The 27,180-nt window shown below is 34.1% G+C and overlaps 2 protein-coding genes across 3 annotated transcripts in view; one reads left to right on the top strand and one right to left on the bottom strand.

Moving 5' to 3' along the window:
• Positions 1–3,511, bottom strand: part of EAF2 (ELL associated factor 2) — a gene marked incomplete at both ends in the record, with an annotated part of 34,671 nt that extends 31,160 nt beyond the window's left edge. The window contains 2 exons of the mRNA XM_080919200.1: positions 150–244; positions 3,406–3,511. Coding sequence (XP_080775326.1) covers positions 150–244; positions 3,406–3,511 — 201 coding nt within the window. The remainder of the gene's footprint in view (positions 1–149; positions 245–3,405) is intronic.
• Positions 3,512–3,785: 274 nt separating this feature from the next.
• IQCB1 (IQ motif containing B1) overlaps positions 3,786–27,180 on the top strand; it is a 51,362-nt gene continuing 27,967 nt past the window's right edge. The window contains exons 1-10 of one of the 2 annotated variants that reach the window (XM_080919400.1): positions 3,822–3,842; positions 4,307–4,375; positions 6,735–6,846; positions 7,059–7,221; positions 9,442–9,571; positions 13,543–13,636; positions 17,204–17,303; positions 21,284–21,462; positions 23,464–23,573; positions 25,099–25,208. In XM_080919400.1, the coding sequence (XP_080775526.1) occupies positions 6,747–6,846; positions 7,059–7,221; positions 9,442–9,571; positions 13,543–13,636; positions 17,204–17,303; positions 21,284–21,462; positions 23,464–23,573; positions 25,099–25,208 (986 nt within the window). In that variant the 5' untranslated portion in view covers positions 3,822–3,842; positions 4,307–4,375; positions 6,735–6,746. Of the gene's footprint in view, positions 3,843–4,306; positions 4,376–6,734; positions 6,847–7,058; positions 7,222–9,441; positions 9,572–13,542; positions 13,637–17,203; positions 17,304–21,283; positions 21,463–23,463; positions 23,574–25,098; positions 25,209–27,180 lie in introns of both variants that reach the window. The other variant, XM_080919399.1, reaches the window with a different exon arrangement.

The following is a 27,180-nucleotide window of genomic DNA, read 5'->3' as shown; positions in this document are numbered from 1 at the left end:
GCTCAGAATGTGTTGATTTTGCTTTTTATGAGCAATATTCATCACCTTAACTAACCATCATTTTAAAAATGGTGCAAGTATTTTCATTGATATTTAGTGGAAATCCTTTAGAATAGACCTTTTTCATATTGATATAGAGAACTACTTACTTCTATATTTGGAAGAGTTATTGTCACCTGTTCACCTTTGCCAACTTCAAGATTTCCTTCACAAGAGGTATCAATAGAAGCAGGCTTGAAGTCATCTAAAAATGGATACAAATATCAATTTCTATACGATCAAATAATGTGACTGTGGACACGGTGACAGAAGCAACTAAGAGGATGCTTTTGGTTTGCTGGTAGTTTTGTCTTCATTATTTTTATTGTATGTGTATGAATGTTTTGTTTCCATGTACTCATGGGTAGGAGCCTAAGGAGGCCAGTGGATCCTCTGGAACTGGAGTTAGAGACAGATGTAGATGCCATCTGGGTACCCGGGACCAGTCCAGGTCCTCTGGAAAGGCAGTAGGTCCCTTAACTGCTGAGTCCCTTGGGTCTCTGTCACAGCAAGGAAAGGATGTCAAAGTTCACACTGGTCAAAGAACTGTAGCTACCAACATCATCAGATGCTAGTTTAAATCAGGGTAACTTCTGATATTTACTCCCACGAAAGCTTTCCTACTTTTGGTGGGTAGGCTCACTTGAATAGAAGACCTTTCTGTAGTCATTACTTATCAGATCATTCTGTGACAAAAACAAATGGTGTCACCGAGAACAGGAAATTTACTGATTATTGGCCTTTACATAGATATAAATCACGATGCTGGTGGTGGCCCAAATCCAAAGTTAATTCTAATGAGTTATTCAAACTCTATATAGTGGATCTTTGTTGCCAAATGTTGTCATTGTTACAATTAAGTTTACATGCATTAGTGCTCTTCATACATAATTAAATAGAACTCATAAAAAGTAACGGTGACTTATTTATTCTTAATCATGTTCTAAACGCTTTGTTAGGTTTTTTTTATGTTACCACAACCCCTCTAGGAAAGAATCCAAAAGGTAGATATTACCACTTTCACAAATGAATACTGTGGTTGAAAGCTTAGAGAATGTGCTCAATGTCACATTACATACAGGTTTGGTGACGTTCAGGGTTCACAGCCAGGCTTAACTGAAGCATTAATGTAAATGACAAGGAAGATTTATTGCATGTATGAGACAAAATAATACTTTCTCTCAAATCACATTGGCTTGAGAGTCTAGTGTAAATTAGGTCCACCAGCTTTGAATAAATGTCAAATTCTATATAATATAGTTTCCATTCCTTACTGAGTTATTAAGACTAAGGTCACACTGGAAATAAGCCTGTTCTCCAGGGTAATGGCAGGTTTTGTTTAAATAAATCTAAAAGGGTTCTGTGTGCTATTATACTTAACTGAATGGGGGTGGGGGAGACAGCACACTTTTAAAGCCTTCTGCAGGACTATGTGCGGAATCTAAGCCTGTTCGCTCTGTACTTGTTATTATCAATGTCTTTTGCATATTCTTGTTTATTGTCATTCTTGTGGCTCTGACTCTGATTTGGAAAATATGTTTTCAGCATTTTAAGAACTTTTGTAAAGCCAGGGATGTAGCTCAGTGCTAGAGCACCTGCCTAGTTTGTACAAGGCCCTGGATTTGAGTTCTAATGCTGAAATTAATCAATCAGTTAGTCAAATAAACTATAAATAAAAGCCTTAGAAACACCTGCAAGGTCCTTTTCAAAAGCTGCATTTCATGCATTTAATTTTGGATTTGTATCTGTAAGAAGAGAATGTGAACTTAAGCTATAAAAATATATACACTGAGGGACAGGAGAGATGGCTCAGCAGTTAAGAGCACTGGCTGTTATTTCGAGAACTGGGGGTATTCTCAGCATCAACATCAGGTTACTAATAACTGAGGTTAACTCCAGTTACAGGGGATTTGAGACTTTCTTGTGGTCTCTGAGGGCACTGCATAATACAATGCACACATAGACACTCAGGCTCACATATATACATAAAAATAAATATATATAAATCTCTGTATAACATTTTTCTTTAATCTTAAACCTTGTAGCTTAAAAAAACAAAATATCACTGCATAGCTGAGAAGAGGAAAAGGACATGGTGCTTGGAAAAGGGGCACTAAGAGATCAGATAAAAACAGTATCTGGCTTTTGGAGGGAGGTGGGGAGAGAGGGGGGAGGGAGGGAGAGAGATTACAGGCTGCACAACACTCACTGTTGCATTATGGGGAACTCTGTATAACAATCCAGAGCAAGATAAACAAGGGACACCATTGAAATTCTGCCGGTAAACTTCTCCCATTTGTTCCACCAACACATGCTAATTTTGCATAATACATTCTTTTTATAAAGCTTAAATATATCAATGGAAAGTTAAAATCATTGGTTCTTCCTCCCTTTACTCTGAGTTATTGAAACTAGATTGTCTGCAACTTAAACTTTGAAGACTCAGTTTTAAATGGGTGTTCTTCAGAATATAAACTTTCCTTTATAAGGAAAGGGACAGGATGGTGGAGGAATGTAGGGCAACAAGACAATAAAGAAGAGCAGTCCTGCAGAAAAGATGTGAAAAAAAAAATTCGTTTCACACATGCGTGCGTGCACACACACAAGTGGTCACGACTCAGTGATTCCCTTATGCTCTAGAATTCTGCGGCCTATCATGCAAAAGAGAAGTTTCACAAACAAAAACTAAGTTATATTTATCGTACTGGTATATCATTTAATTACTGAAACAAAAAGGCTCATTATAACCTCTTTCCCAACAATATTAACGATAACTTAAGTAAAAAGGAATCCCAGAGAACAAAAACAAAAACCAAAGGGTAGAAATTATTGAGAGGTAAAATTTTAAAATAAAGAAAGTAGAAAAAAAAAAACCTTTCAATTTTTGATGACCAGTAATTACTTAGCTGACAATGAAATCTGAGATCTAAAAGAGATTGAGACAGCTGTCAGTCTCTCCCCCAGGAACAAACTAAATGGGAACTCTCATCAGCCAGAGTGAGGTCAAGTGAAAATGGGAGGAAATGTCCTTGTGGCCTCTAAACATCACTTTTGCCCTGCATTCGGTCCTTTGTTCCATCTGCCTGTCACCCTTCCAAACTCTTCATCATCCACTTGTCACGCTAGTCTCCACAGCCACCCCCTGCAGATCCTCCCACAAAACTTCCTCTTCTGTCGGTCAGTCTCTCGTAAATCCTTCCTGGGTTCTCCTACACCTGTGGGACGCCAGGTTGCTGCACAGAGGCTGACAACGGGGTAACAGATCACGCTGCCATCCGGTCTCCCGGTGCAAAGAACCGCGGTATGTCTGTCGGTCGCCGTAACACCTCCCCATCCCACAAGGAACCCGGGACAGTCCGCACTCACAGCGCACAGTGTGGAAAGCACAGCGCGGCTGCTTCTCGAAACTTTCGCCTAATTTTAGAACCCGCTCGCGACGGTCCAGGTATGCGAGTCCCGCTGGTCCATTCATCCTCTTCCTCTGCCTCCCGCTTGGCCTTCGCCGTCTGCCGCCGCCGCCTTCTGGAGCAGCTGCACTGGCCGCGAGCCCGAGCTCGGAACCGGGGCGGGCTCCGTTCACCTCCAAACGCGTGCGGCCGCCCCTTGGAGCGCCCCGAGTCTTGATTGGCTGTCTGGAGACAGTTGCCCCGCCCCTCTCCCAAGGCCCCGCCCCGCCCCTGGCCCCCATCCCCGCCCCTAGCCCCCTTCCCGCGTCGCGACGCACACAGCTCGGCTAAGGCAGCCACGCTGAGGTGCGCTGTGCGGGTCGGGCCTGAGGTGGACGAACGCGGGGGAAAGATGAGGTAAGAGACCTGAGATGGCGGCTGGGATGGTGAAGGCCCGAGGGGGCGGGGAAGCTAGGACGCCAGAAACCTGGGGAAGAACGGGCTGGCGGGGCCTGGTAACGGGAGCGTGGGCCTCCTCCGCGCCGGGCCCGCAGGTTTGGTGTGGAAACGGACTCCTGAGGAGAGGTGGCGGCTGGGCCCAGGCCTCTGGCCTCCTGAGGCCTAGTTGCTCTGAGGCGGTTCTGGAACCCCAGCCGCGCCCCCTCAGGTGATGTGACCTGACTGGAGGCCCTCTGGAAGCGCAGTTATGTTTGACGGTCCTGTGTTCGTTCGTTTGTGTGTTTGTTTTTGGTTTTTAAACCTTTAAGTACACAAGCTTTTCCCGCCCGATTAGGACCTGAGGAGGGGGCATTTCCAGAGGAGACCGAGAAGCATAGCATTAGGGGGTAACTGTAGGTTTCTGGCATTTGTTTCTGTCCTAGTGATTCCTGGAAGCAGTGAAGGGCAAGGCCTGGGACTCTTGATTCCTCAGAGATCAGTCTAGCAACAGGGTAAGAGAATTAATTGATAACTGTCCCTTTCCCCCCCCCTCTTGACACTTCATAAAATTGTTATGAAACAGGAGAAAGCATTCATTGCATTAGAGGAGAATTCAGAGAAAGTATACGATGAGTTGCCCCCTCGGGCTAATTGTGTGACCAGACTATCCCTCCACTTGTACCTTAAGTAGATTTGTCCATTTATTTTTCCAGGTGGATGGGTGATTATTTTTTGCCTTCTAACCTTTAAAGATATAGAGACTGTTCTATGTGATATTTATGCACGAAGGTTCTGAAGCCAGAATGTCTGAGCTTTGACTTCATCTTCATGCTATCAATGTGATTTTATGCAAGCAAATCAAACAGATGTGCTTATTGTTAGCGTTGGGGAAATCATAGATAGCTATGTAAAAAATAATGCCTTTTCCTTAGAATTGTTGAGATGGTTAAATGAGTTAATACATGCAAGCAAGTAAAAACAATACAGAATTCTCTAAGTAATTATTTTGGGCTCAGCAATATTTTCATAGTTTTAGACTTATCATTGGTGATTGCCTTCTAAATTTTGAAGTCTAGGGACAAGGTATGACTATTATGTTCACAGATGAAATCGTTGATTTAGAGAAAACCAGGTGGTTGACTTTGTGGGCATCTAATGTCAAGAAGGATTTGTTCAGTTCATTTTTATTACCATATTGTATACCATATTGTATAGAATAATTTGCAACCCGAATGGCCACCAGTGAAGAGAATGTTTAAATGTATTTTGATGAATTCTTACAAAGATCAGGTAGAATAATGTAGATACTATAAAGAGTAAGATAACACACATTCTCTAGGGTAGTGTTACATCTACTACACGCTAGGAATTTTATTGGACTTTCTTTAAAATAGTTTCAGTGAGTTTGCCTATTAATGATTTATATTTAGTCAAGAAGAGGGTTTCACTAGTTCTGGTTGTCTTGAAATCCACTATATAGAGGTTGGTCCTGAACTCACAGAGGTCTACCTGCCTCTTTCCCAAGTATTCAGATTTAAAGGCATGTACCACTATGTTCAGCTAACTTTTATTTTTCCTAACTGCAAATTTGAGATGGCTATGGACACTACTTCATAATCCCATTGTAAGGATAAAATAATGCATTAAAACCCACTAAGCACAGTTCTTAATGCATAAAAAATACTATGTGTTATCTTTATAATTAAAATGTTTTAATGATACTATTGAGCTTCAAATATTTAGGACTTATATATAAAAGTTTTAGTAAGAAAATTGAGGTATGGACTTTTTAATTTTAGAACTGATGTACTATAAGTAATTTTTAATTTTGTTATAATTTCATAACATTCTCAGGTGTAGTTTTTAGGGGTTTTCCAAGCCATATCCGGGTTCAGTGATTAGGTAGAAGGGTTCAAAGGACACAACACATATATTGTCTTATTTGTAGCTGTAAGTTTTAGTGAAGATATGTAAAGAAAGTCATTAAAAAGATCATATAGGTTACAGCCACAGGAAACGAAGCACAGTCTTCAAAGTCTACTCCCAGTAGAATTACAGGATAATTTCTTAAGGAAAACAGTTGTAACCACACCTGTGAAGTATTTTCTACTAGAGGTCTTATTAGACACACAGTTACCAGAATTTCTACTGGTTTGTGTTGAAAGATTGGTTCTTTATGCCACTACTAAGAGGTAGTGGAACCATCAAGAGGTGAAGCCTAGTGGGAAATAATTACATCATTAGGGACACCACCCTTAAAAGAATCAATACGGTTTTTGTAAGAATTTAGATAGTCCTGGAGAGAAGACTGTTATAAAAAGACCTGGTCCTTCCTTAGTCTCTCTCAGCCTATATATCTTCTGCTCATGCTATCATTCCATCTATAATGTGGTAAAGCCAAGACAGCTTTCACCTGAACTAATCCAGTGCCCTGACATAAGGTCCTTGAACTTCCAGAACTGTGAGCCAAATAAACCTCTTTGTAAAATGTCTCAGGTATCTTAGTAAGTATTAAAAATTAAACAAAGCATATATCAGAATTCTTAGACTCTAAAAGGAAAACAGATGTTTATTTACCACAACCCTTATGTTTATAGCAGTTTTTGCACAGTGATCCAAGCTTATAAGAGAACAATAAAAATTCTTCTGAAATCCACATTCTAGATACTAGCCAATGGCCAGCCTTGTAAAATGACCTTTGAAGAAAAAGCTGTACTTAAGCCTGCATATCCACTCTTCATACAGTCTGTTTCTCCTATATGAAGTCTATCCTAGAATTGTTGCACAGAGAGAATAAATGTGAATCTCATACAATTTCTGATTCTTAGTATGTTTGATCTTTTTTAAAATTTTTATTATGTTTAAGCATAGGTGGTAGAAAAAATGAAGCCAGCAGGTACAGACCCAAGGATCTTGTCTTTAGCTGCTGAAGTAGCGAAAAGTCCTGAACAAAATGTCCCTGTTATATTATTGAAGTTAAAAGGTAAGAAAATACTTTTATAGTTAGGAAAGTTATTAAGTAAATACTGGTTCTGTGATGATACAGTGTTAGTATTCTAATTTGTTTAGAGAAATCTTAACACTGTGGAATAACATTTTCTTTTTTGCTATATTTTTAACAATAACAACATATAAATACAAGTATCTTTTAGATGATTTGAAAAAAAATAAGTGTATCTTATTTGTTTTCCTTAGAAATAATAAACAGCACCCCTTTGGGAAGCTCAGAGTTGAAGAAAGTCAAACAAGATATATATTGTTATGACCTCATTCAGTATTGTCTACTGGTCCTCAGTCAAGATTCTTCTCGAATCCAGGGTGGTTGGTCTACAATTTCCCAGCTTACACAGATACTAAGGTAAAAATGAAGCAAATAGGTTAGCTTGTTCTAATTTTCAATAATTCTTTTTTATTCGTCATTCTAGTAAGAACTGGAATCTCTTTTTATGTTTGATTTTACTTTTCTTTCACACCATATGCTGTTGTTTGTAACTTCAGTTGCAGTTGATTGTCCTAAGATTTCTTTACACATGATCATGTCTTTTGTTTGCCACATGAGTCTCAATTAGCTCATCTATTCTTTTTTACTCAGAAATATTTGAAGAAATGAATAAATTAAAGCTCTGTACTTAGAACACTTACATTAAAGATTGAGTAGCAGTGATACTTGACAGAACACAATGAATAGGTGACAAAATGAAAATACAGCAAATAACTGTAGAAGAACAAGTATAAAAACTCCATTTCATTTGTAGTGATGTAGCTATTTAAACATTATATTCATTAGGTAACCCAAATCCTATATATGAAATTTAGAAGCAACATTTACTTTTCTACTGCCATGTTAAAAATAGAAAGATCAAATGATTTTTTAAAAGAAGGTGATGAAAGATAAAGTGTTCTCAGTACCTGAGTTAATCTTTAGACTTGCATTTGATTTTATAAAATTTATTATTTTACATTATGTGTATATTTTGGTGTCTGTGTATGGGTATGTGGACATGCGTACAGGCACCCATGGAGACCAGAAGAGCATGTGAGTTCTGGATTTGAGCCTGGTATTTTGTGAGAGTAACAAGTGCTCTTAACAACTGAACCATTTCTCCAGCCCCACACCATTTGATTTTAAATAAACTATTCTCACAGGAGAGATATTTTTCATTCTTATACGATTGTCTTAGATCATAACTTTCTAAACTACTTAATTCTACTTTGTTATTACATAAAGGCCTAATTCAAAGTTACAGTTACAAAAAAGTTACAAAATTGTGTAATACTCTTTTATACTTAATTTTCAAGATTATTTCATATTGATCGAACATAAGTTGATAAGTTTATATTTTTGTTTTGATGATATATGCTAGCTTATGATAATATTGTTTAAATATTTTTTTAATTAATGCTGTCTGTCATATAGATATGCTGAGCTGTTAAGCTTAAGAACTAGAGACAAAGTAAAAACTCAATAGCAAGCATTAGCCTATAAGGTTTTTAACATGCTCAATTTGTAATTGTAACTGTTTATCAGTTTGTACACATTTTGTTGAAAAGATTTAGACAATCGTGGTTATTTATACTATATCTACCTTTGGATTGAAAGCTCTTTTTGGCACAGGACTACTATATAAGTACTTTTATTCTTGATATTTCTGAATATGTCCAACTCATATCCAGGGATTAGCTTTAATGTATAGTTTTTAAAAGATAATATTTCCGTAAAGGGCTTTTTCTTTCTTACTGTGTATTATAAAGTGTTCCTACTACAGACAGGTTAATGCTTTAACTGTTTTCCCTTCTGATATAGGGATTAGACAGGCAGATAATTTGTGGGTCTTAAGAAAACAGTTTGTTGGAAAGGGGAATTGGTTTGAAACTAGAGTGTTTGATTCTTTTATTTTTTTTTCTTTGATGATTTACCTCACCCTAGATATTTTTAGTTATTACAGTCTAAACTACATTAGTTAACAGAAATTAACATGAATTAAACAGTTAAGGTATTCTTTGGCTTTAGGGTGAGAGTAGCTAATTCCTTGAAAACTTCTCTCATTTTTCTTGAATGTAAATCAAGTGTCTTTCATGTTCTTTTGTTCTCTTTCCTTCTCTCCCCTTTTTCCTCCTTCCATCCATTCATCCTTTTCTCCCTCCCTTGTTCTCTCCCTTCCCTCAACCTCTCTCTTTCTGTTTTTTTTTTTTGTTTTTTGTTTTTTTGTTTGTTGTTGTTGTTGTTTTTTGAAACAGGGTCTCACTGTGTAAACTTGGCTGATCTGGAACTGATTATGTAAGCCAGGCTGGCCTTGAACTCACAGAAATCTTCCTGTATTTGCTTTCTAGGTTGTAGGATTAAAGGCATACACTGTCACCTAGACATATCTTTCTTTTCTTAAAGAGTGAGTCAGTTTGTTTTTAAGATACATGAATCCTAGAATTAAATGCAAGCAAGAGCCATTTCACAGTTTAGTTCCTTAGAAAACTGAAATTTTCTAGCAGGTTTAAGATTTTCATTAAGGCACAATGCCTATGGAATTTTGAATATTATAATGATATTTATTATTAACACAAACTTGTACTCTTATTCCAGCCATTGCTGTGTGGGCTTAGAGCCAGGAGAAGATGGAGAAGAATTTTACAAGGAATTACTTCCATCAGCTGCCGAAAATTTTCTTGTCCTGGGGAGACGATTGCAAACATGTTTCATCAATGCAACTAAGGTATGTGTTCAGTGTTGTATGGCTAAATATTTTTCATTCTTTTGGTTTTTTTGTTTTGTTTTGTTTTTTTGTTTTCCTGAAACAAGATTTCACTGTATAGCCCAGGCTAACTTCACATTCAGTGTATAGCTTTGCAGGTCTCAAGAGTCTCAGTCCTTTTGCCCCAGCCTCCTCAGCACTGGAATTACAAAGATGTACAGCAACCATAACTATCCCTTCCTAAGTTGTCCCCTGTCACTTTTCAAATATTCTGTATCTAGCTGAACAGACAAGAAGAGTAGTGAATTTAAACATCTTTAACCAAAAACTTAATCTCTACATTAGAAAATTTGTAAATTTTAGCTGAAAAATACTGTATGATTTCTTTAAGAGTTTGTCTTACCACTTAATTTGAGGCAACATGCACATATACTTAAATCCATGGTATCACTTCTTTCCAGACTGTTACAGCTGTTTCAAACCTCTCATTTCTTATACTTCAGGCTAGTTAGACCATAGCTTTTATTTTTTAATTGACACATAAAGTCATACATACTTTAAGGAAAATATATAATATTTTGATACCTTTATATTTTATGTAATGTTCATATGCAGAGAAGGAGGAGGAAGTAGGAGAGCATGGAGAAAATGATTCTTTGCCTTATCAAGTACCTCTTTCAGATCTTCATATTGAGAAGCTGTTGGGCAAAATCCAGGCCTTGTGTATGGAAATCAGTATTCTAGTATCCAAGAATGTTCAGCTTCTAGTCTACTTTCTGTAAAGAAGTGCCACATCAGCACATCAGACTTTAAAAATGGAATCTGTAACCCCACCTTAGAACAGCAGCAAATGCCGTACTATTTTGTTGAATTTGTAATAAGGCTTTTCATCACAAGAGAAGCAAATTTTTGAAGATTTGTGTTCTGCCATTCTTAAGTGTCCAAGCCTATTAAATCTATTTCATATACATATTTCATAGTGTAGAACACATACTTTGTACTGTATGCTGTATAAACAAAGAATCCTGCTTAATGAGAAATCATTAGGAATTTACTTAGCACTGTTACCCATAAAGGAAGGTTTGTCCTTTATCTATTGGATGGTATTGGCAGCTTCTGCTTCATTCTTGTGGATGACTAAATCAACTATGTAGCTAACTTATCAGTCTCCCATCTATGGTGCCCATTCTTCCTCTAACAGCTTGACTTAACCTTAAGTGATTGTCTTCAAGATTGTCTTACTGTGCTCACAGTCAGGCCGTGAGTGTATTTGTGCTCAGTCCTCAGTCCTAGCTCTGAGGGACCAGAAGTTGAGAATTTCTTCATCTTCAGTTAGTTGCATTAAACTAGCCTAGATGGCACAGCAGAGAACTCAGATTTCAATTTGAATACCAAAGACTTCTTATCTTCATTTATTGTGAACTACCACAAAGGTACTAGGATTCAAACCTAGGTCTCCTGAAAGAGCAGCCAGCGTTCTTAACCACTAAGCCATCTCTTCGCTTCCTCGATTCCACTCTTACAATTTTTTATTATATGTGATAGTTCAACACTTATAGGCAGTAATTACATTGTTGGACTTACATTTTAAAGAAATGAAATCAATATCAAAATATCTGTACTATGTTTATTGCAGCACTATTTACAATAGTCAAAAATAGTAATAACCTAAATATCAGCAGTGAATTCATAAATAATGAAATAAAAGACAAATTTCTGTCCTTTGCAACACCATGGAAGGAAGGGAAGTTCAGCAAATGAAGTAGGCCAAGCCAGAAAGTCACATGCTATATGTATTCAATGACATATAGAATCTAAAACAAGCTAATCTCATAGAAAGTAAGACTAGAAAACTGGTTACCAGAGCCTAGGAATAACAGGAGAAGAAAGATGAAGAAAAGTTTAACAATGACTATTTTGTAATGTTAGATAATTTAAGGTATTTTGTGGCATATGGGATGATTTTATGTAATAATGATAAACTTTTATTTAAGAGTAATTTTGTTTTGAGTATTAATGAAAATAACCAGTTGTCTCATTCTGACATTCATATAAACTCAATAGTGCTGAGAAAGCTGCAAGCTCATATAATTTATAGCAACTCCTTAGTACTTTGGAAGTTGATTCAGTAGGACTGTTCCTTGACAATTAGCCCAAGACAGAAATATTATATATGTGACATAATCATAAATGTAATGTGCATAGGAAAGAACAGAACATGCTAATTGAGATAGAAAGATGTTTTTCCTCCATTTTTTCCTTCCTTGTGTTTTTTTCCTAGGATAGAACTTCACTATACAGCCCAAATAACGTTAAACTCACAATCATCCTGCCTCAGTCTTCTGACTGCAGGGATATAGATGTTCATCATTACACCTTGCTAAAGGAGGCTTTTTGTGAGTGAAGTATTTCTTGACCATGAGTCAGGAATAAAATGTTTCTTGTTGGGCATAGTGATATATGCCTTTGATCTTAGCATTCTGTAGGCAGAGGCAAGTGGATTTCTGGGAGTTTGAGACCAGTCTGACCAGAATTCCAGGTCAGCCAGGATTAGGTAGTGAAACCCTGTCTCAAAAATTAAAACAAACACAGTAGCTCACAACATCCTATAGTTGACGCACTCTTTTGGCCTCCTCAGGCAAGGTTAGATGTGATGCACATATATACATGCATGGAAAAACACTCATACATATTAAAAACAAAACAAATGGAATTAAATGAAAAATTTAATAATATGGACTATGCTATTTTAAATATAATAAATTTTATTGGCAGAGGATTTAACTTAGATCATATATTTTTACATCTGGAATTTTGAGTCTATTAGCCTACTTAGAAGTTTTCAAACAAATTTTTAAGAATTTGATAGTTTGAAGCTAGTATAAAATATGGTAGGACACATATTAGACATTCTGGCCCAAGCTACATACTTAGGTTTTTAAATCCGTATCAGAAGAGAAAAATACCTATTCAAGAACTTTGAGATGTTTTTTTAATGGCAAATTTTGTTAACATGTGTCAGAGGTAATGGTTGACATCTAACTTTTAAAATTTAGTTTGGACATCTAGAAATACAGGATCTTTCTAAAAATTATGATGCCCTTTCTCATTGTATCTTTGGATGAAATTAGAAAAGGAGTTTACTAGACTAAATCATGGTTTAATGTGGTTTTTATAGGAAAAGACAAGTTATTTAAGTTAATGGGTTTTTGTTTGCTTTGCTTTTTAACTGTTGCTATCAATTTTATGGTGCACTAGAAACATTAAGGATCTGGATAAGTTTATACAGTTTTACATTAGAGTTTATAGTTAGTAAATGACAGACATAGCCAATGGAATCTGTCTTGTCTCCTGCTGTGGCACTATTACCAACTTTTCACAAGAATAGATTCAGCAAAAAACATTGTTTATTTACTTGGTATATATTAATGGAACATTTACTATACATCAGGATTGTAGACAGTGAATTCTAATGGGGAGTAAATGACATGCTCTCTGCTCTCATACAGTATTAGAAGAGAACCTAGAACTGGAAAGTTCTATTAATAATGCCTTACATGCTTATATTTTCATATTACCAGGGTTTTTAATTCTGGCTATATAATGAAGTCATTCAACTGACTGAAAATACAGATGTCTGGATTTTATGTTTGGAAATTGAGATTCTGTATATTTGGATATGCGCAGAGGGGTAGTTTAAAAGTTTCACAAGGCATTCTGGTGCATTTCAAGCATTAAGGTCTAGTGTATCCATCTGTAATTCTTAAACTGCTTGCTTTATTTTTGTTTTGTCTTGGTAATTACTATGAATTAGGAGCGCATTCATATACTACAAATGCAGGTTGTACAAATGAAGAAACAAAGCATAGAAGTTCAGGTACTTTATAAGTTGCTATTGAATTTGGAAATCAAGTCTGCTGACTACTCTGCAGAGGTCTATTCTTCAGAAAAGTAGATTAGAAAAGTAAATTGGTTTTATCTTTTGTATTAAGGGTGAAGAGCAAGACAAATTACTACATTTTTTCCAAATTGTGACCGATTCTCTCTTCTGGCTATTGGGAGGTCATATTCAACTCATACAGAATGGTAAGAAAAAAAACTGCTATGTTTAGTGAATCTGAGAGATTGACTAATAAGTTGAACTGTTTAGGAAAGTGATTTTTAAAATTACAGTTAGTGTTAATAAATTTAACTTTAGATTTCTAGAGAAATCCCCATATACAGAGTAAATAAAGTTTCACTCATAATTTAAAATGACAGGCTGTTATAAAATTTTATCAAACTTCAAAGTTATTTCATTGGATATTGTTTTACATTGAAAATTATAACTATGTATTAATTTTATGTTTTCATAAGACCAAAATTGTACTCCATGATAATGGCACAATTCTTACTGTTTTGAAATTTTCACATTACATAAAAACTATACCATATGTTTTTTTCCAGGTATTAACATTTGAATCTTTAATTCTGCATTCTTTCAGAATCATTTGTGCATGTGAAGACTAACAATTCTTTAAGTATAAAAAACACATTCCTAGGGATTGAAATCCATACCATTTGCCATTTTTTAAAGCCTACTTTGAACTTCATGTAACTAGTACTTTTGGTAGTTGTAGTCATATAGCTAAGTGAGTGACTAAATACTTTTTATTTAAAGTATTATCTTTTTTCCTATTATGTATCAACCATTGCTTCAAATTCTCAATTTAAAGACTGTTTAACCAAAAAATACTTTTAACCAAAAGTAGTTAAACTTAATATAAAGGAGAAAAGAACTATACTAAAATGATAGTATGTCTAGGGTTAATATGAAATCATTATATAGCTATCAAAAGTTTGTTAAATGTTTATAAAATTACTGAGTGAAAAATTAAATATATACATTGAAATGTTTTTAATAATATTTTCCATATAAAATGTTTCACACCTGTGAAGAAATTTACTGACCTGTAGGCCTGGGATAGGAAGTATATATAAATAAACTTAAAAGTGTCTTAAATACCATATGTAAAGGAAGCAAGTAAACTTTATCAGTATTAAAAGGACTCAGAAGCCAGCACAAATGGGTTTTTACGAGGACTAGTGAACTGGCTCAACAGATAAGGAGAGGAATTTTTATTTTAGTTTAAAAGGTTTCTACTAGTCAAATAAAGAAAAGTTGAGCTCTAATAACTGCAGTAAGTTTGATACAGCAAATGTTGCTATTGAAGGCTGCCAGAGAATACATTATTTTTGAACAAAAATGAATCTAAATCTAGCTTTTATTCTGCCATATAAATCAATGAATTTTCTCTATGTGAAAGAATTCCAGCTAATAAATGAAGAAGGAATGAAAGAGTATCATCTATTTTGCAGTCTCTCATGAGTGAGCAGATCTAGGAATTAGCCACCCATGCCTAGCAACATCTTTAAAAAAAGGCAGCTAAACACACCCAATGCATTATCATAACATCACAGATAAAATTAAAAACCAAAAATTCAAACCTCCATCATTTCAGTCCTCAAATGTCTACTGCGAAGTTAGAGGAAATCAAAGAATCAAATTACACTCCAGGAATACAATGGCAAATTTAAACCTGCAGAAGCTAGAGGACAATTTACATGGTTTTATTTTCTGAATAATTACAAAGAAAATAAAAATGGAAGAATAATTGATATTTTTAAATTTGAAAGATAACCATGTTCCATGGATCTTACTAGAATCTTAATGAAACAAATTTAAAAATTCACCAAATACTTAGAGGTTGGAACACTTATTTGGCTTCTTGATGAAATTAAGAGATCATTTTCATTAAGGGAGATGGTGGTTATGTTTTTTTTTCCTTAATCAGTGTTGTTTTCAGGCTGTGTTGCAATGTCTGTGGATAAAATAATCTAATGGCCTAGATTTGTTTCAACCTACAATGAAAGCATAAGTAAAACAAGTTTGGCATGAATTGATGGTTAAAACTTACTGACTTGGTTATGGGGATTTATTACACTATCCTGTCTCTTTTTAACTATATTTAAATTTTTATTACAAAAAATTTAAATAAATTGATAGCTTCTTTTGTAAAATTTGGTAATGGGATAGAACTTACTCTACCATGTAATCACCTATTTTGAAATTAAGAAATTACAAGGTGGGCTGGAGAGATGGCTCAGCGGTTAAGAGCAGTGACTGCTCTTCCACATGTCCTGAGTTCAAATCCCAGCAACCACATGGTGACTCACTACCATCTGCAATGAAGTCTGATGCCCTCTTCCGGTGTGTCTGAAGACAGCTACAGTGTACTTATATATAATTAATAAAACTTTTAAAAAATGAAATTACAAGGCAAACAATATTTTTTAAAAATCAGAAATTCCTTAATACATTACTTTATTATAAAATTTTCCAACAGAGTAAAAAAGAAAATTTGTGAACTAGGTGTCATATGATTCTAGTAAATTTCTGGTTATTTCTAGAGTTATTAGTAGAATAGAGTTATTAGAGACACAAATAGAAAATACACTTAATGTAGTTATAGGGATTTTACTTTTTACTACTAAAGAAACAATGTAAAATGGAACTGTTTTTTCCATGTTATCAAATGATAAATAATAATTGTGCTATAAGCATAAATAAGGAACAGGTGTTGGTGTGGGAAAGAACAAATTGTTATTTCAAGAAATAGAAAACGAAAGAATAAAAGTTGTTTTTATGAAAGCTACAGTAGTGTTCCACGGGCCCACTTATAACACATCTGACTTTACTTTTAATTAATCTTTTCACTCAAGTGACATAGGGAACAGAAACTGACATTTTTTGGGAACATAATCTTTTCTAGAACATTATTATGTCTTAGCCTGTTATGAGAGTTATTTATTTCTAATTTCACAGATGAAATTAAGATTATGGGAGGTTGTCCTAGTTAGGGTTACTATTGCTGTGGTGAAATACCATGACCAAAGCTACTTGAGGAGGAATGAGTTTATTTGGTTTATATTTCCATATCAATGTTCATCAATGAAGGAAGTAAGGGCAGCAACCTGGAGTCAGGAGCTACGGCACAGGTCATGTAGAAGTACTACTTGCTCCATGTGACTTAACTCTGCTTGCTTTCTCATAGAAGCCAGAACCATCAGTCCTGGAGTGACCTCACCCATGATGGACTAAGCTATCTCACGTCAATTACTAATTTAAAAAATGCCCCTACATTCCGATTCTGTGAAGACATTTTCTCAATTGAGGATCCTTCCTCTCTGACTAGTCTAGCTTGTGTCAAGTTGATATAGGTTAGACAACTTATGTATGCATCAAACACCAAGTTTTTGTAACTGGCTAATGGAGCCTAAAATTTATAAACCTAGGAAACTCTTTTTATTCAGTGAAACTCATTGCTAGAAAAAAAGATTCAGATTTAGAAGATGTTATCTTCAATGTAAGAGAAGTATAAATAAAATTTTAGTTTGGTATTTATAGATGACCCATTTGACTACAACGAACTTCATAAAAATGGAATGACTCTTACTTATGGCCATCTAAAACTGCCTGCCTCTATAAAAATCTTTATTATAGGTCATTCAATGACAGAAGTTTAGCAGAAATGATCAAACTTTGATTTAAAAAAGACAAATTCTTACTTAGGTTATTATAAAATCTTTAACATTTTTTCTCTATTCTTTTAGTACTGCAGAGTGATCATTTCTTACACTTACTGCAAACTGACAATGTTCAAATAGGAGCTGCAGTCATGACTCTGCTACAGAATATACTACAGATCAACAGGTGACTTAATTTGCACAATTTTTAATCAGAAACATTATTAATTTTATTACAGTTTGTCAAAATGACTAATATGACTTATATATAAAATTTAAGTTCTTATAATTGATTTTTAGAAAAAAAATAAAATGCTATAAAAGATAAGAAATTTACTGAGAATATCCAATTAAAAAAAAGATTCAAAATTTGTTATCAAATTATAATCTAAGAGCTATAGAAAATTTCAGGCTCTTCAGAAAGAGAATTGGTGTGACACCTAAAGAAAAATATTAGGATCACAGTAAAATTGTTTATTTACATATTTAATAAGCAGCAAACTAAATATCATAATATGTGCTAAAAAATAGCATAAAAGAAATAATAGGTACTTCTTGAAATCCAAACAGAAGTAATATACTTAGGGGGATTATGTATTATTTAACTTGAATATAGGTTTATTCATCATCTACCATGGGCAGCAGTTACTGTGATGCTCCTAGTGTTTATAATCTTGTCTTCAACGAGTGACCGCAGAATATTGAGATAGACATCATTATATTTTGGGATATTAATTTGCAATGTTAAAGTTATCCCACAAGTGTTAAGAATTGTGTTATAACCAAACTGAGTGAAAATGCATCCTGGAGAAGTTAAACCCAAGATGAAACTTGGAAGATAAGTTGTCCAGGGAGGATGAAAAGAAAGCAGTATTCCAGGCAGAGGTAACATCAAAAGTCAAAGGCAAGAAAGAAGCATTATGCTGAGGGTGAAATGTGGAGAAGATTTATCCTTCTGGGATTTAAATTCAGTTTCAGTCATGGCCAGCACATTTGAAGAGACTTACATTATGAAAAATTGACATGTTAAGAAAACATCATATCCTCTAGGCAAAAAATTTGAAGACTTTTAAGTAGATAAATATGGTCTGATTACTTTATTACAGTATTATTACAATAATATTGCAATATTATTGCCCTGGTTACTAAATGGAGAGAAGATGAAACCAAAGTAAATAAAGAAGACAGTTGGAAGACTAGAGGTATTCTAGAAGTGGTACTCTTGCCTTGGATGTTAAATGTCCTAAATTTATTGCCCGATAATGGGGAAAAGAAGGAAGGAACCATAGCAATTTAAGTAAAGTGATAAAATTTTGGCAGTGGTAATAGGGAATAGATTTTTTAAAAATAATCACCAGACTTTTAACTTTGGATTAAACTAGAATTACAAGGATGCATTTTACTGGACTATTAGGGGAAAAGAGAAACACAAATTGAAATTAGGAAGGATCAATTCTCAATAAACTGAATGTTCCTCTGTGTGAATGAAAGCCTGGAGTGGGAACTGGGAGAGTAAGTAAGGTTAGGATAATTAGCTTTCTGTCATGTAACAAACTACCTGATGTAACACTTTTATAAAAAGAAAAGGTTTACTTTGACTCATGGTTTTGGAGCCTCCAGTACACAACTATTTGCCCTCTGGTTTGAGCCTGTAGTGAGGAAGCATATCACAGAGCAGGTAGCAGGGCAAAGCTGCTCACTTTATAGCCAGGAAGTAAAAAAGAGAAAGGATCATGCCCCTAATGATCTCCAGGCCTCCCAGTAATGTCACACTCCTTAAATATTCAGACAGTTTCTAATAGCTCCTTTCTTGAGACTGAGCTTTTCACACATGAGCCTTTGGAACACATTAAAGATCCAAACTATACAAAAACTTCACAGTGAGCTGGAGAGATGGTTCGGCAGTTAAAAGCACTGACTGCTCTTCTAGAGGTCCTGAGTTCAATTCCTAGCAACCACATGGGATCCGATGCCTTCTTCTCATATGTGTCTGAAGACAGATGCAGTGTACTCATAAAAATAAAAATAAATAAATCTTTTTAAAAAATCAGTTTAAAAAAAGCTTCATAGCTGCCCTGAATTAGTGCTAAATTTTTAGGATGTGGTATGTTTGAGTTCAAGAAATAAAGCAGGAATATTGGGAAAACAAGATGCCTAGAATTTACAAGGCAGAATACTAGGAAAAAGAGAGCTGTATTAGAGACTTGCAGAGGGTTCTCTTTAAAAATGCAGTAGAGTACCAATTAAATTACATATGTAAAAAAGTACCCATTTCCTTCAAACAAGGAAACATTTTTTAAAAGACATACCCAGTGTCTTGAAGCAACTCTGAATAAACTTAAGAGGATTTAAATAACAAAAGCTTAGGGTATAAATGGAATCAGAATGAACCTGACTGATGAGCAGATCTCTGAAAAGTCCCCAAATACTGCAATAAATAATACACCTAAGTAACATACGAGATAAAGAAAAAATTAAAAGAAAAATTGGAAATTATTTTTAAATAAATTAATGTGAAAATAGGAGAATTTCTGATGTACATCTTAATTCAAACGATGCTTAGGAGAAAGTTTGTATTATATATATTACATATACATTTTCTTTATATAGATAAAGAAAATCTCAAATTTTGACATTAATTCTGCTATAAGTAAATAAAGTCAATTCAAACAATAGAAAAAAGTAAGAAGCCATAAGCTGAATCTGAGAAGATGAATGAAGTGCACCTACAACAAAAGTGATTAGGAAAGAAAGAAAGCTGCCAGCGACTTATGTAAAAGTTTAGAGGAATAATATTATTTACTGTCATTTAAAAATCACAAAGGAATAAGATGAACAACTTTATGCTCATAGACTTATTAACAAGTTAGATGATATAGACAAGTTCTGTTTTTAATAATACTTTTTTTTCAATTTGTTTTTCACACAATACTGAATGAAAAAAAGTAGAAAGGAAAGGAACGTGACTGTTCCTAGGCATGGTGGAGAAGGCTTATTGTAGGTATGTGGGAGAGCATAGCCGGAGGCAGGGACATCTGGAAGAGCTCAGAGGGGACCTGACCCTGAGCCATCTGAGAAGGCAGGGGAAGGAGAGGGGAAAGAGGGGAACCAGGTAGAGCAACCAGGAGGCCTAAAGAGTTGACAAAAGGGCCAGGTAATCAAAATGGTTGAATTATATAAGGAAAAGTAGCCCAGCCCCTAGGTTGGAGAAGTTTGTGATACGGGGTGGAGTATGCCAGCCAAGAGGGTCCTGTAACAGGTAGCTAGTGAGGGATGCAGAGAGAACCTGGCAGCCAGCATCTGCTTTGATATGTTACAAAATAGGTACCTCCGCCATTTGTCCCAGGCTTGAAACCTAAAAATACATTTTTATTTTATTTTTATTTTGTTCTCTTTCAAGACATGGTATCTCTGTGTAGCCCTGGCTGTCCTGGAACTCACTCTGTAGACCAGGTTGGCCTCGAACCTAAGAGCTAGGATTAAAGGCATGTACCAGAACCACCTGCCTGACTGATCAAGATTTTTTTCCTTTTCCAGTTTCTCTCAGGTCCTTCCCACCTCTCTCTAGTACCCAGAAAACTATGTTGTTTTTCCTTTGCCCTCTCTTTAAAAAAATATCAAGAAACACAAAACTCCACTAAAACACAGAAATGAACATCAAAACAAACAAGCAAAAGGCCAATAAAACAAAAGCCCAAACTAAAGAGCAAAACAAAAAGTTCACAATAGTAATGTAGAATGATAATTTAAAAATGTCAAAGGAAATAAAATGTTCTTTATAAATTAAGCATATAAATGTCATATAATTGTTGATTATAACTGCAGTCTTGTGATTTGTCAACCTTGAAGGTTTTGAAGCACTTGTTTAATCTTACAGTTTTTAATATGCAGTTTTATGCAAGTTTTTCTGTGAGGAAAGAGAGGAACTTCTTCTACCTTATATTGTCTATTAGACGTAATATGATCCCCTGCCCACAGTAGGAAATCAGAAATATTAGCTGACTTAATGTGTTAGAGTCTACATTCTTAGAACCAAGTTATATGCTTTAAAAGGTGACTATCTTCACAGACTAGACCACACACAGGTATTTAAGTTACTAAAACTTTAAATTTGTTGTACAACCATGTGTGAATTATTAATTATACTTCTTTATTCTGTCCTATTAGTGGCAGTTTACTCAAAATAGAAGGAAAAGCACTGCATTCTATTTTAGATGAAATTCTTTTCAAGCTTTTATCAACACCTAGTCCAGTTATAAGAAGTACTGCTACAAAGCTCCTGCTAGTGCTGGCTGAATCCCATCAGGAAATTTTGATTTTACTGAGACTAAGTGCCTGCTATAAAGGTAGGACATAATAATATATTTTCTTTTTTTGGTATTCTCAAAGACAAAAATGTATTGATAGTTTATGAATAATAAAATTCTTATATTTTAAAAAGTTAGATGAACTGTATAAACAAACCTATTGCAACATATGTCATTTCAGAACAAATGTCACTATATGACCAACAGACAACATGCATATTTTGTTGATGATGTTATAATAAATGTTTACTCCATCTCTGACAAAAGTATTTATATTGAATGTACCAAATAGTATAAGAAAATAATGACTAAAGATGTTTTTGACCTTATTAGAATTTATTCTAAAAAAGAAAATAGAACTGCATTATTATTAGTTAATAATTAATCCCTTACTTTTTTTACTGCCTTTACTCAAAAATATTATATTATATATGTAATATATATGATATAACATATCATATGTAATCATATAACAATTTTATATATTACATATTGTGATATATATTCATATATGTTTTAACATATTATTATAATATATATATTTATATATCACACATATATATGTATCTCACATCCAAACTCAGATACATTGATTAAAATGTCATAAATCTTAAGAGTAAATGAACTCATTGTTAACTACTTTTCTTGTGTGAGAGTGTTAATTTAATCAAACACTTACTGATTGTAAGACTATTCTCCATACATGCATTTAGTTTTTATTACATTCCTTTAACATAGAATAAGCGGCATGGAAAAAATAGGTCATTTAATATATTAAAAGACTGTAGTTTCCCAACTACCAGCCAAAATTATGTTAGCTTTATGTTCTTCATTAACCAGTATATTTATATTCAGTATAGTTAATATGCTTAATATAGAATGTTTCATGGGACTTTTAAAATTTGTAGGGCCTGTTTACTTACTAATCAATTAGAATAGACTTTAATCTTGATGATTCGAAAGATTTTAGTAACTTTCCTTATATGTGTCATTAATATAGATAATTTAATTACATGTTGCAAGAAAAGAGATAGAATAAGTACCAATATTAGACCTCTAGTTTTTATTATGCCTGGCATTTTTCAATGCTGCAACTAGATTTCAATAGAAATGTGAATGTCCATTCCAGGTGTGGTGGCATAGACTTTCAATCCCAGCACTTGGGATTGTCTCTGACTTGAGAGTCAGAGACAGGCGGATCTCTGTGAGTTCAAGGCCAGCCTCGTCTACACAGTGGTGTACTAAGACAGCCAGAGTTACATAGTGAGCTCTGTCTCAACCCTCAACCCCGATAAAAAAAAGCAAAAACAACAAAAACGTAAAATTTACCTTAACATTAGTCTCCATTTCTTTGATTGATAAAATTGCAGCAGCAAAATTTACTCAAGTTTCCTAAGATATTTTGCAGTTGTAAGTGTTGCTGAGAACTTGGATCTGAAAGAATATATAAGGCATTCAAAGATCTATATGATGGCAGCACCAGGTGTACACTAAAGGCATTTTTATTTGCTTATTTTAATTTGTTATATCACATGCTTTGGAATCAAAGGTTACATTGAACGTTTTATGATACTGTGTTATTTGGGAATTAAAATGCAGTGTCCTAATGTCATAGCACTTCCAGCTTACATCCAAATTGTAGATGTTATTGTAAAAAAATTGATTAATAAGACGTATTAATAGTAATAACCTGCTTAAGTGCTTCCACAAGGTAGGCATACATAGATAATGTGCTTATAATTTATCTTCTTAATAATCTTTCAGTTTAAGGTATTTGTGTTGAAAAGAAAACAAATTCTTTTTTCTCTGACTTACTGATATTATTTAGGCATTTCTACATTTAGATGTCACAAGTGAGGAACATAAAAATGATCAGAACAGAGGAAGATTCAAAAAACCTCAATATAGCAATCGTTGAAAAAAAGAAAAACTATATACTTAATTATCTTGTTATATCTATTCAATTTCAAACCAGACTTTACTTAGATAACAAAAAATCTTACTTTATTGATAATTATTTTGTTTGTTATTATATTTCAGGACTTAGAAGTCTGCTAAATAAACAGGAAACTCTTACAGAATTTAGTCGAGAACTTAGACAGCTCGTTGACCTTTTAACCCCTAAGATTCATCAGGAAGTAGAAGAACAGGTATTATAAAAATAATTTGTGTGATATTTGATAATTGTATTGAACTTTTGTTCTTCTTAAATATGCCTCACTTTCCTTCTCTTAACAGTTTAACCAAAATATAATTTTTATCCAATAGAAATCTTTTAAGATTTTCATTTGTACATTTAGTCTACCCATAAACACAATTTTAGTCTCCCCTTTATATCTGTTTATAGATTTGAGCAGGTTCATTTTTTTTTTCAGGATGTCTCATGAAATCATTTATTTATTTACTCTTTTATCAGTAAGCCACTTAAACTTCATTTTCATCAAAAATATCTCTCAACTATATATGGCCACCTGTGGTGAGCCTTCTTATTCATTGATAAAAAAAATAATACATGTTTTCTTTTTCATAAATTATATTAATAAAATTATGTTTGAGATGTGAGAGGTTTCATTTTGTCATACTTCTTCAACATATACTCAAATTGGAGGCTCCAGCTTCTATAGAAAGAGACACACTTTTATTATTTTCAGGTGAGGCCTTAAAATAAATATGAAATATAGAATCTAAAATAATAAAATATATTTTTAGAGGAATAGGAAATGAGATTATTAAGTACCTAAAATCCAAGACCAAATGGTAACTGAAAGAAAGTGCAGTTTAGGCAAGAGAATGAAGGGAGAAATTTGGAAGGAAAAGAGTAAAGGAAAAGAATTTACTTCCTTAAACTATTTTCAATATTATATATGTGATGAACAGGCTCAAAACAGCATCCTAAAAACTTAGAGAAATTAAAACAGATTTGCATTAATAATATACACATAGTTAGCAGAACATACATAGCCTAAGCCTAGTCGGGTTGATAATTCTAAATGGACTGGAGCAGTGGCTCAACAGTTAGAGAGTGCCTACTGCTCCTGCAAAGGACCTGAATTCCATTGTCAGCACTTAATGTTGGATAGCTCAGAAATGCCTGCACCTCCAGTTCCAGGGGGATCTGAAGCCTCAGCCTTCTGTGCATATATGTGCACATACATACACATAATTAAAAATAATAAAAATAAATCTTTTCAAAGTACTAAACATTAGCAAGATAGCTCCCGGGCCATGGTGGCACACCTTTTATCCTGGTGTTATCATAATTTTGGGTCAGTATTGGCTACCTAACGAAATGCAGTTTCAAAAGACTAAACCCAACAAAACAAAAAGACATTAACTCAAAATAGATTATGAAAGATGAAGGCAGGATTAAGAAGTCCTTGAAAAGAAAATAAGATCAGAAAAAAAAATTATCTTTATAAAAAAAAAAAAGAAAATAAGATCAGATAGAGAATTTAGAGCTACCTAGACTGTCTTGAATATGTCCTAGATATTACCTGAGCTTAACATATTATATCTGGAAAGTGAGATATAATAAGTTTACTTGGACATTCTAGGCCCAATGACTTCATGTTTCCTGCTACCCATCTGTCTCGAGATGATGGTTTTCAAAAGATAAACTTCTCAAAAAGACTTTTCTAGAGTTGTATCAAAATTATTTCTGGTATATAATTTCAGAAACTACATAAAGCAGCTTGCTTGATTCAAGCCTATTGGAAAGGTTTCCAGACCAGAAAGAGATTAAAGAAGCTTCCATCTGCTGTGATTGCCTTGCAGAGGAGTTTCAGGTAGAAAACCCAACCAGATTGTTGGTTGAAATAATGCTCTAGTTTTGCATGTAAATTTGTAATTTCCACCCACCCATCCACCCAAAAGAAAGAAAAAAAGAAAAAGAAAAAGAAAAACAATATAAGAGCGTTACCAGAGTACAGTTGAATGCAAGTGGGGGAGGAAAGTATTTGCATTTTTTTTCTTTTCTTTTTACTTTCCTAATGTGTGTTGTTTTATTCTTGTCTTTATTCTGTTCCATAGTATTACTGAGTACCAATGCTCAAGTAACCAAGTAGCCTTTCAGAACAAAGAGCATAATATGACAAATCTGATGGAATCCAATACTCAATCCTATCCAAGTTTGTGGGCCAATCCTGAAGAGGGAGCCAGTGAAATTTATATTATTAAATTCCCAAAACGACCAGTTCTCACTCTTAAGTGCTGATATATAATTATATTTGTAGATACATAAGGATTAAAGATGTTAACCAAGATTTCCCTAAGTAAATATGGCATGGGTAAATGTGATCCTTTAGATATGACAAACTATTGGTCTCTACTTCAGTTGTATTGAAAAATTAAGTACTGAAGATGTGGATCACTTTCTGATATGTCTAACTTAGCCACATTCTTAATGGTTACAAAACAAAATACAGTGAAAATAAATTTAAAAAAATAGTTAACATTGATTATAAAGTAGAACCATTCAGAGGTGATTTTATTTACACTCATCATTACTTAAAGCTAAATTTAACACACTAAAATGAAACTGACATATTACAGAAGTAACTTAAAAACTGAAACACTTTTAATAACTGCAGCTGCATTTCTGTTACCAAAAACATCTAAAAATAAACATGTTCAAAATTGTCACATAATCACTCTGGCTGTGTTATTTAGTGGATATCCTATGAAAATTTTCTTCTAGACAAATTTAAAGACAAGTATTTTTACTTTTGGACATGAGTATTATTAGTAAAGAAAGTATCAAGTTTTCAAATATTCATCAATTTACACAACAAATTATACACATATACACACAGAGGGAAGAGATTATGTGTGTTATATATATATTGTTTTACATATGTAATTATATGAAAGTATTTCAAAATTATGCACACACACACACACACACACACACACACACACACACACGTGTGTTGTGTTTGTATATGTATGTGAATATATGAAGAAAGAGAGAGTAACAGATTTGAGTTTGTATCTAGCTTCAGCAACTTATTGACAAGTTATCAAAATTCTTACCCTCAAATTTCAAATCTAGAAAATAGAGATAATGACTGTGTGTTGTGGCACAGGCTAGTAATCAATCTTACCTACTCAGGAAACTAAGGCAGGACAAACATACATTTAATCCCAGCCTGGATTACAGAATGATATCAAAGCTGCTACTGCTGGACAACTGATTAGAGACCCTGTCTCAAAGAGTAAAACAGGACTGGATATAGTTCCATATAGCATGCATAAGACCTTAGATTGACTTCCCAGCAGTGTAAAATTTAAATAAATGAATTACTAAAATTCATGTGCCTCACAGATAATACATTTGAGATAATCTAAAGGTTTTTATATGTGACACTTTAAAAATAGGATGGAAAAATAAATATAATTTCTGCCCTTAAAATAAATCTAGAGTTGGGTTTACTTCAATGCTAGAATGCATAGTTAGCATATAATCTAATTACTACACTGAAGGAAAAAAATCCCTCAGGATTGTGAGTTCATTTATGTAGAAGTCTATGTATAGAATCTAATATTCTTACCATTTAAAAATTTTTATTTTAAGTTAGCATACAGAATAATGAAGTTTATTTTAAAGATTTATTTATTTATTGTATGTATATGAGTACACTGTCACTATCTTCAGACACACCAGAAGAGGGCATTGGATCCCATTAGAGATGGTTGTGAGCCACCATGTGGTTGCTGGGAGTTCAACTCAGGACCTCTGGAAGAACAGCCAGCCAGCCA

Source organism: Micromys minutus, assembly GCF_963924665.1.
Source record: "Micromys minutus genome assembly, chromosome: 7".
Taxonomy (NCBI): Eukaryota; Metazoa; Chordata; class Mammalia; order Rodentia; family Muridae; genus Micromys; species Micromys minutus.
Note: the sequence above shows the minus strand (reverse complement) of the source record. Positions and strands in the feature narration are given on the sequence as shown.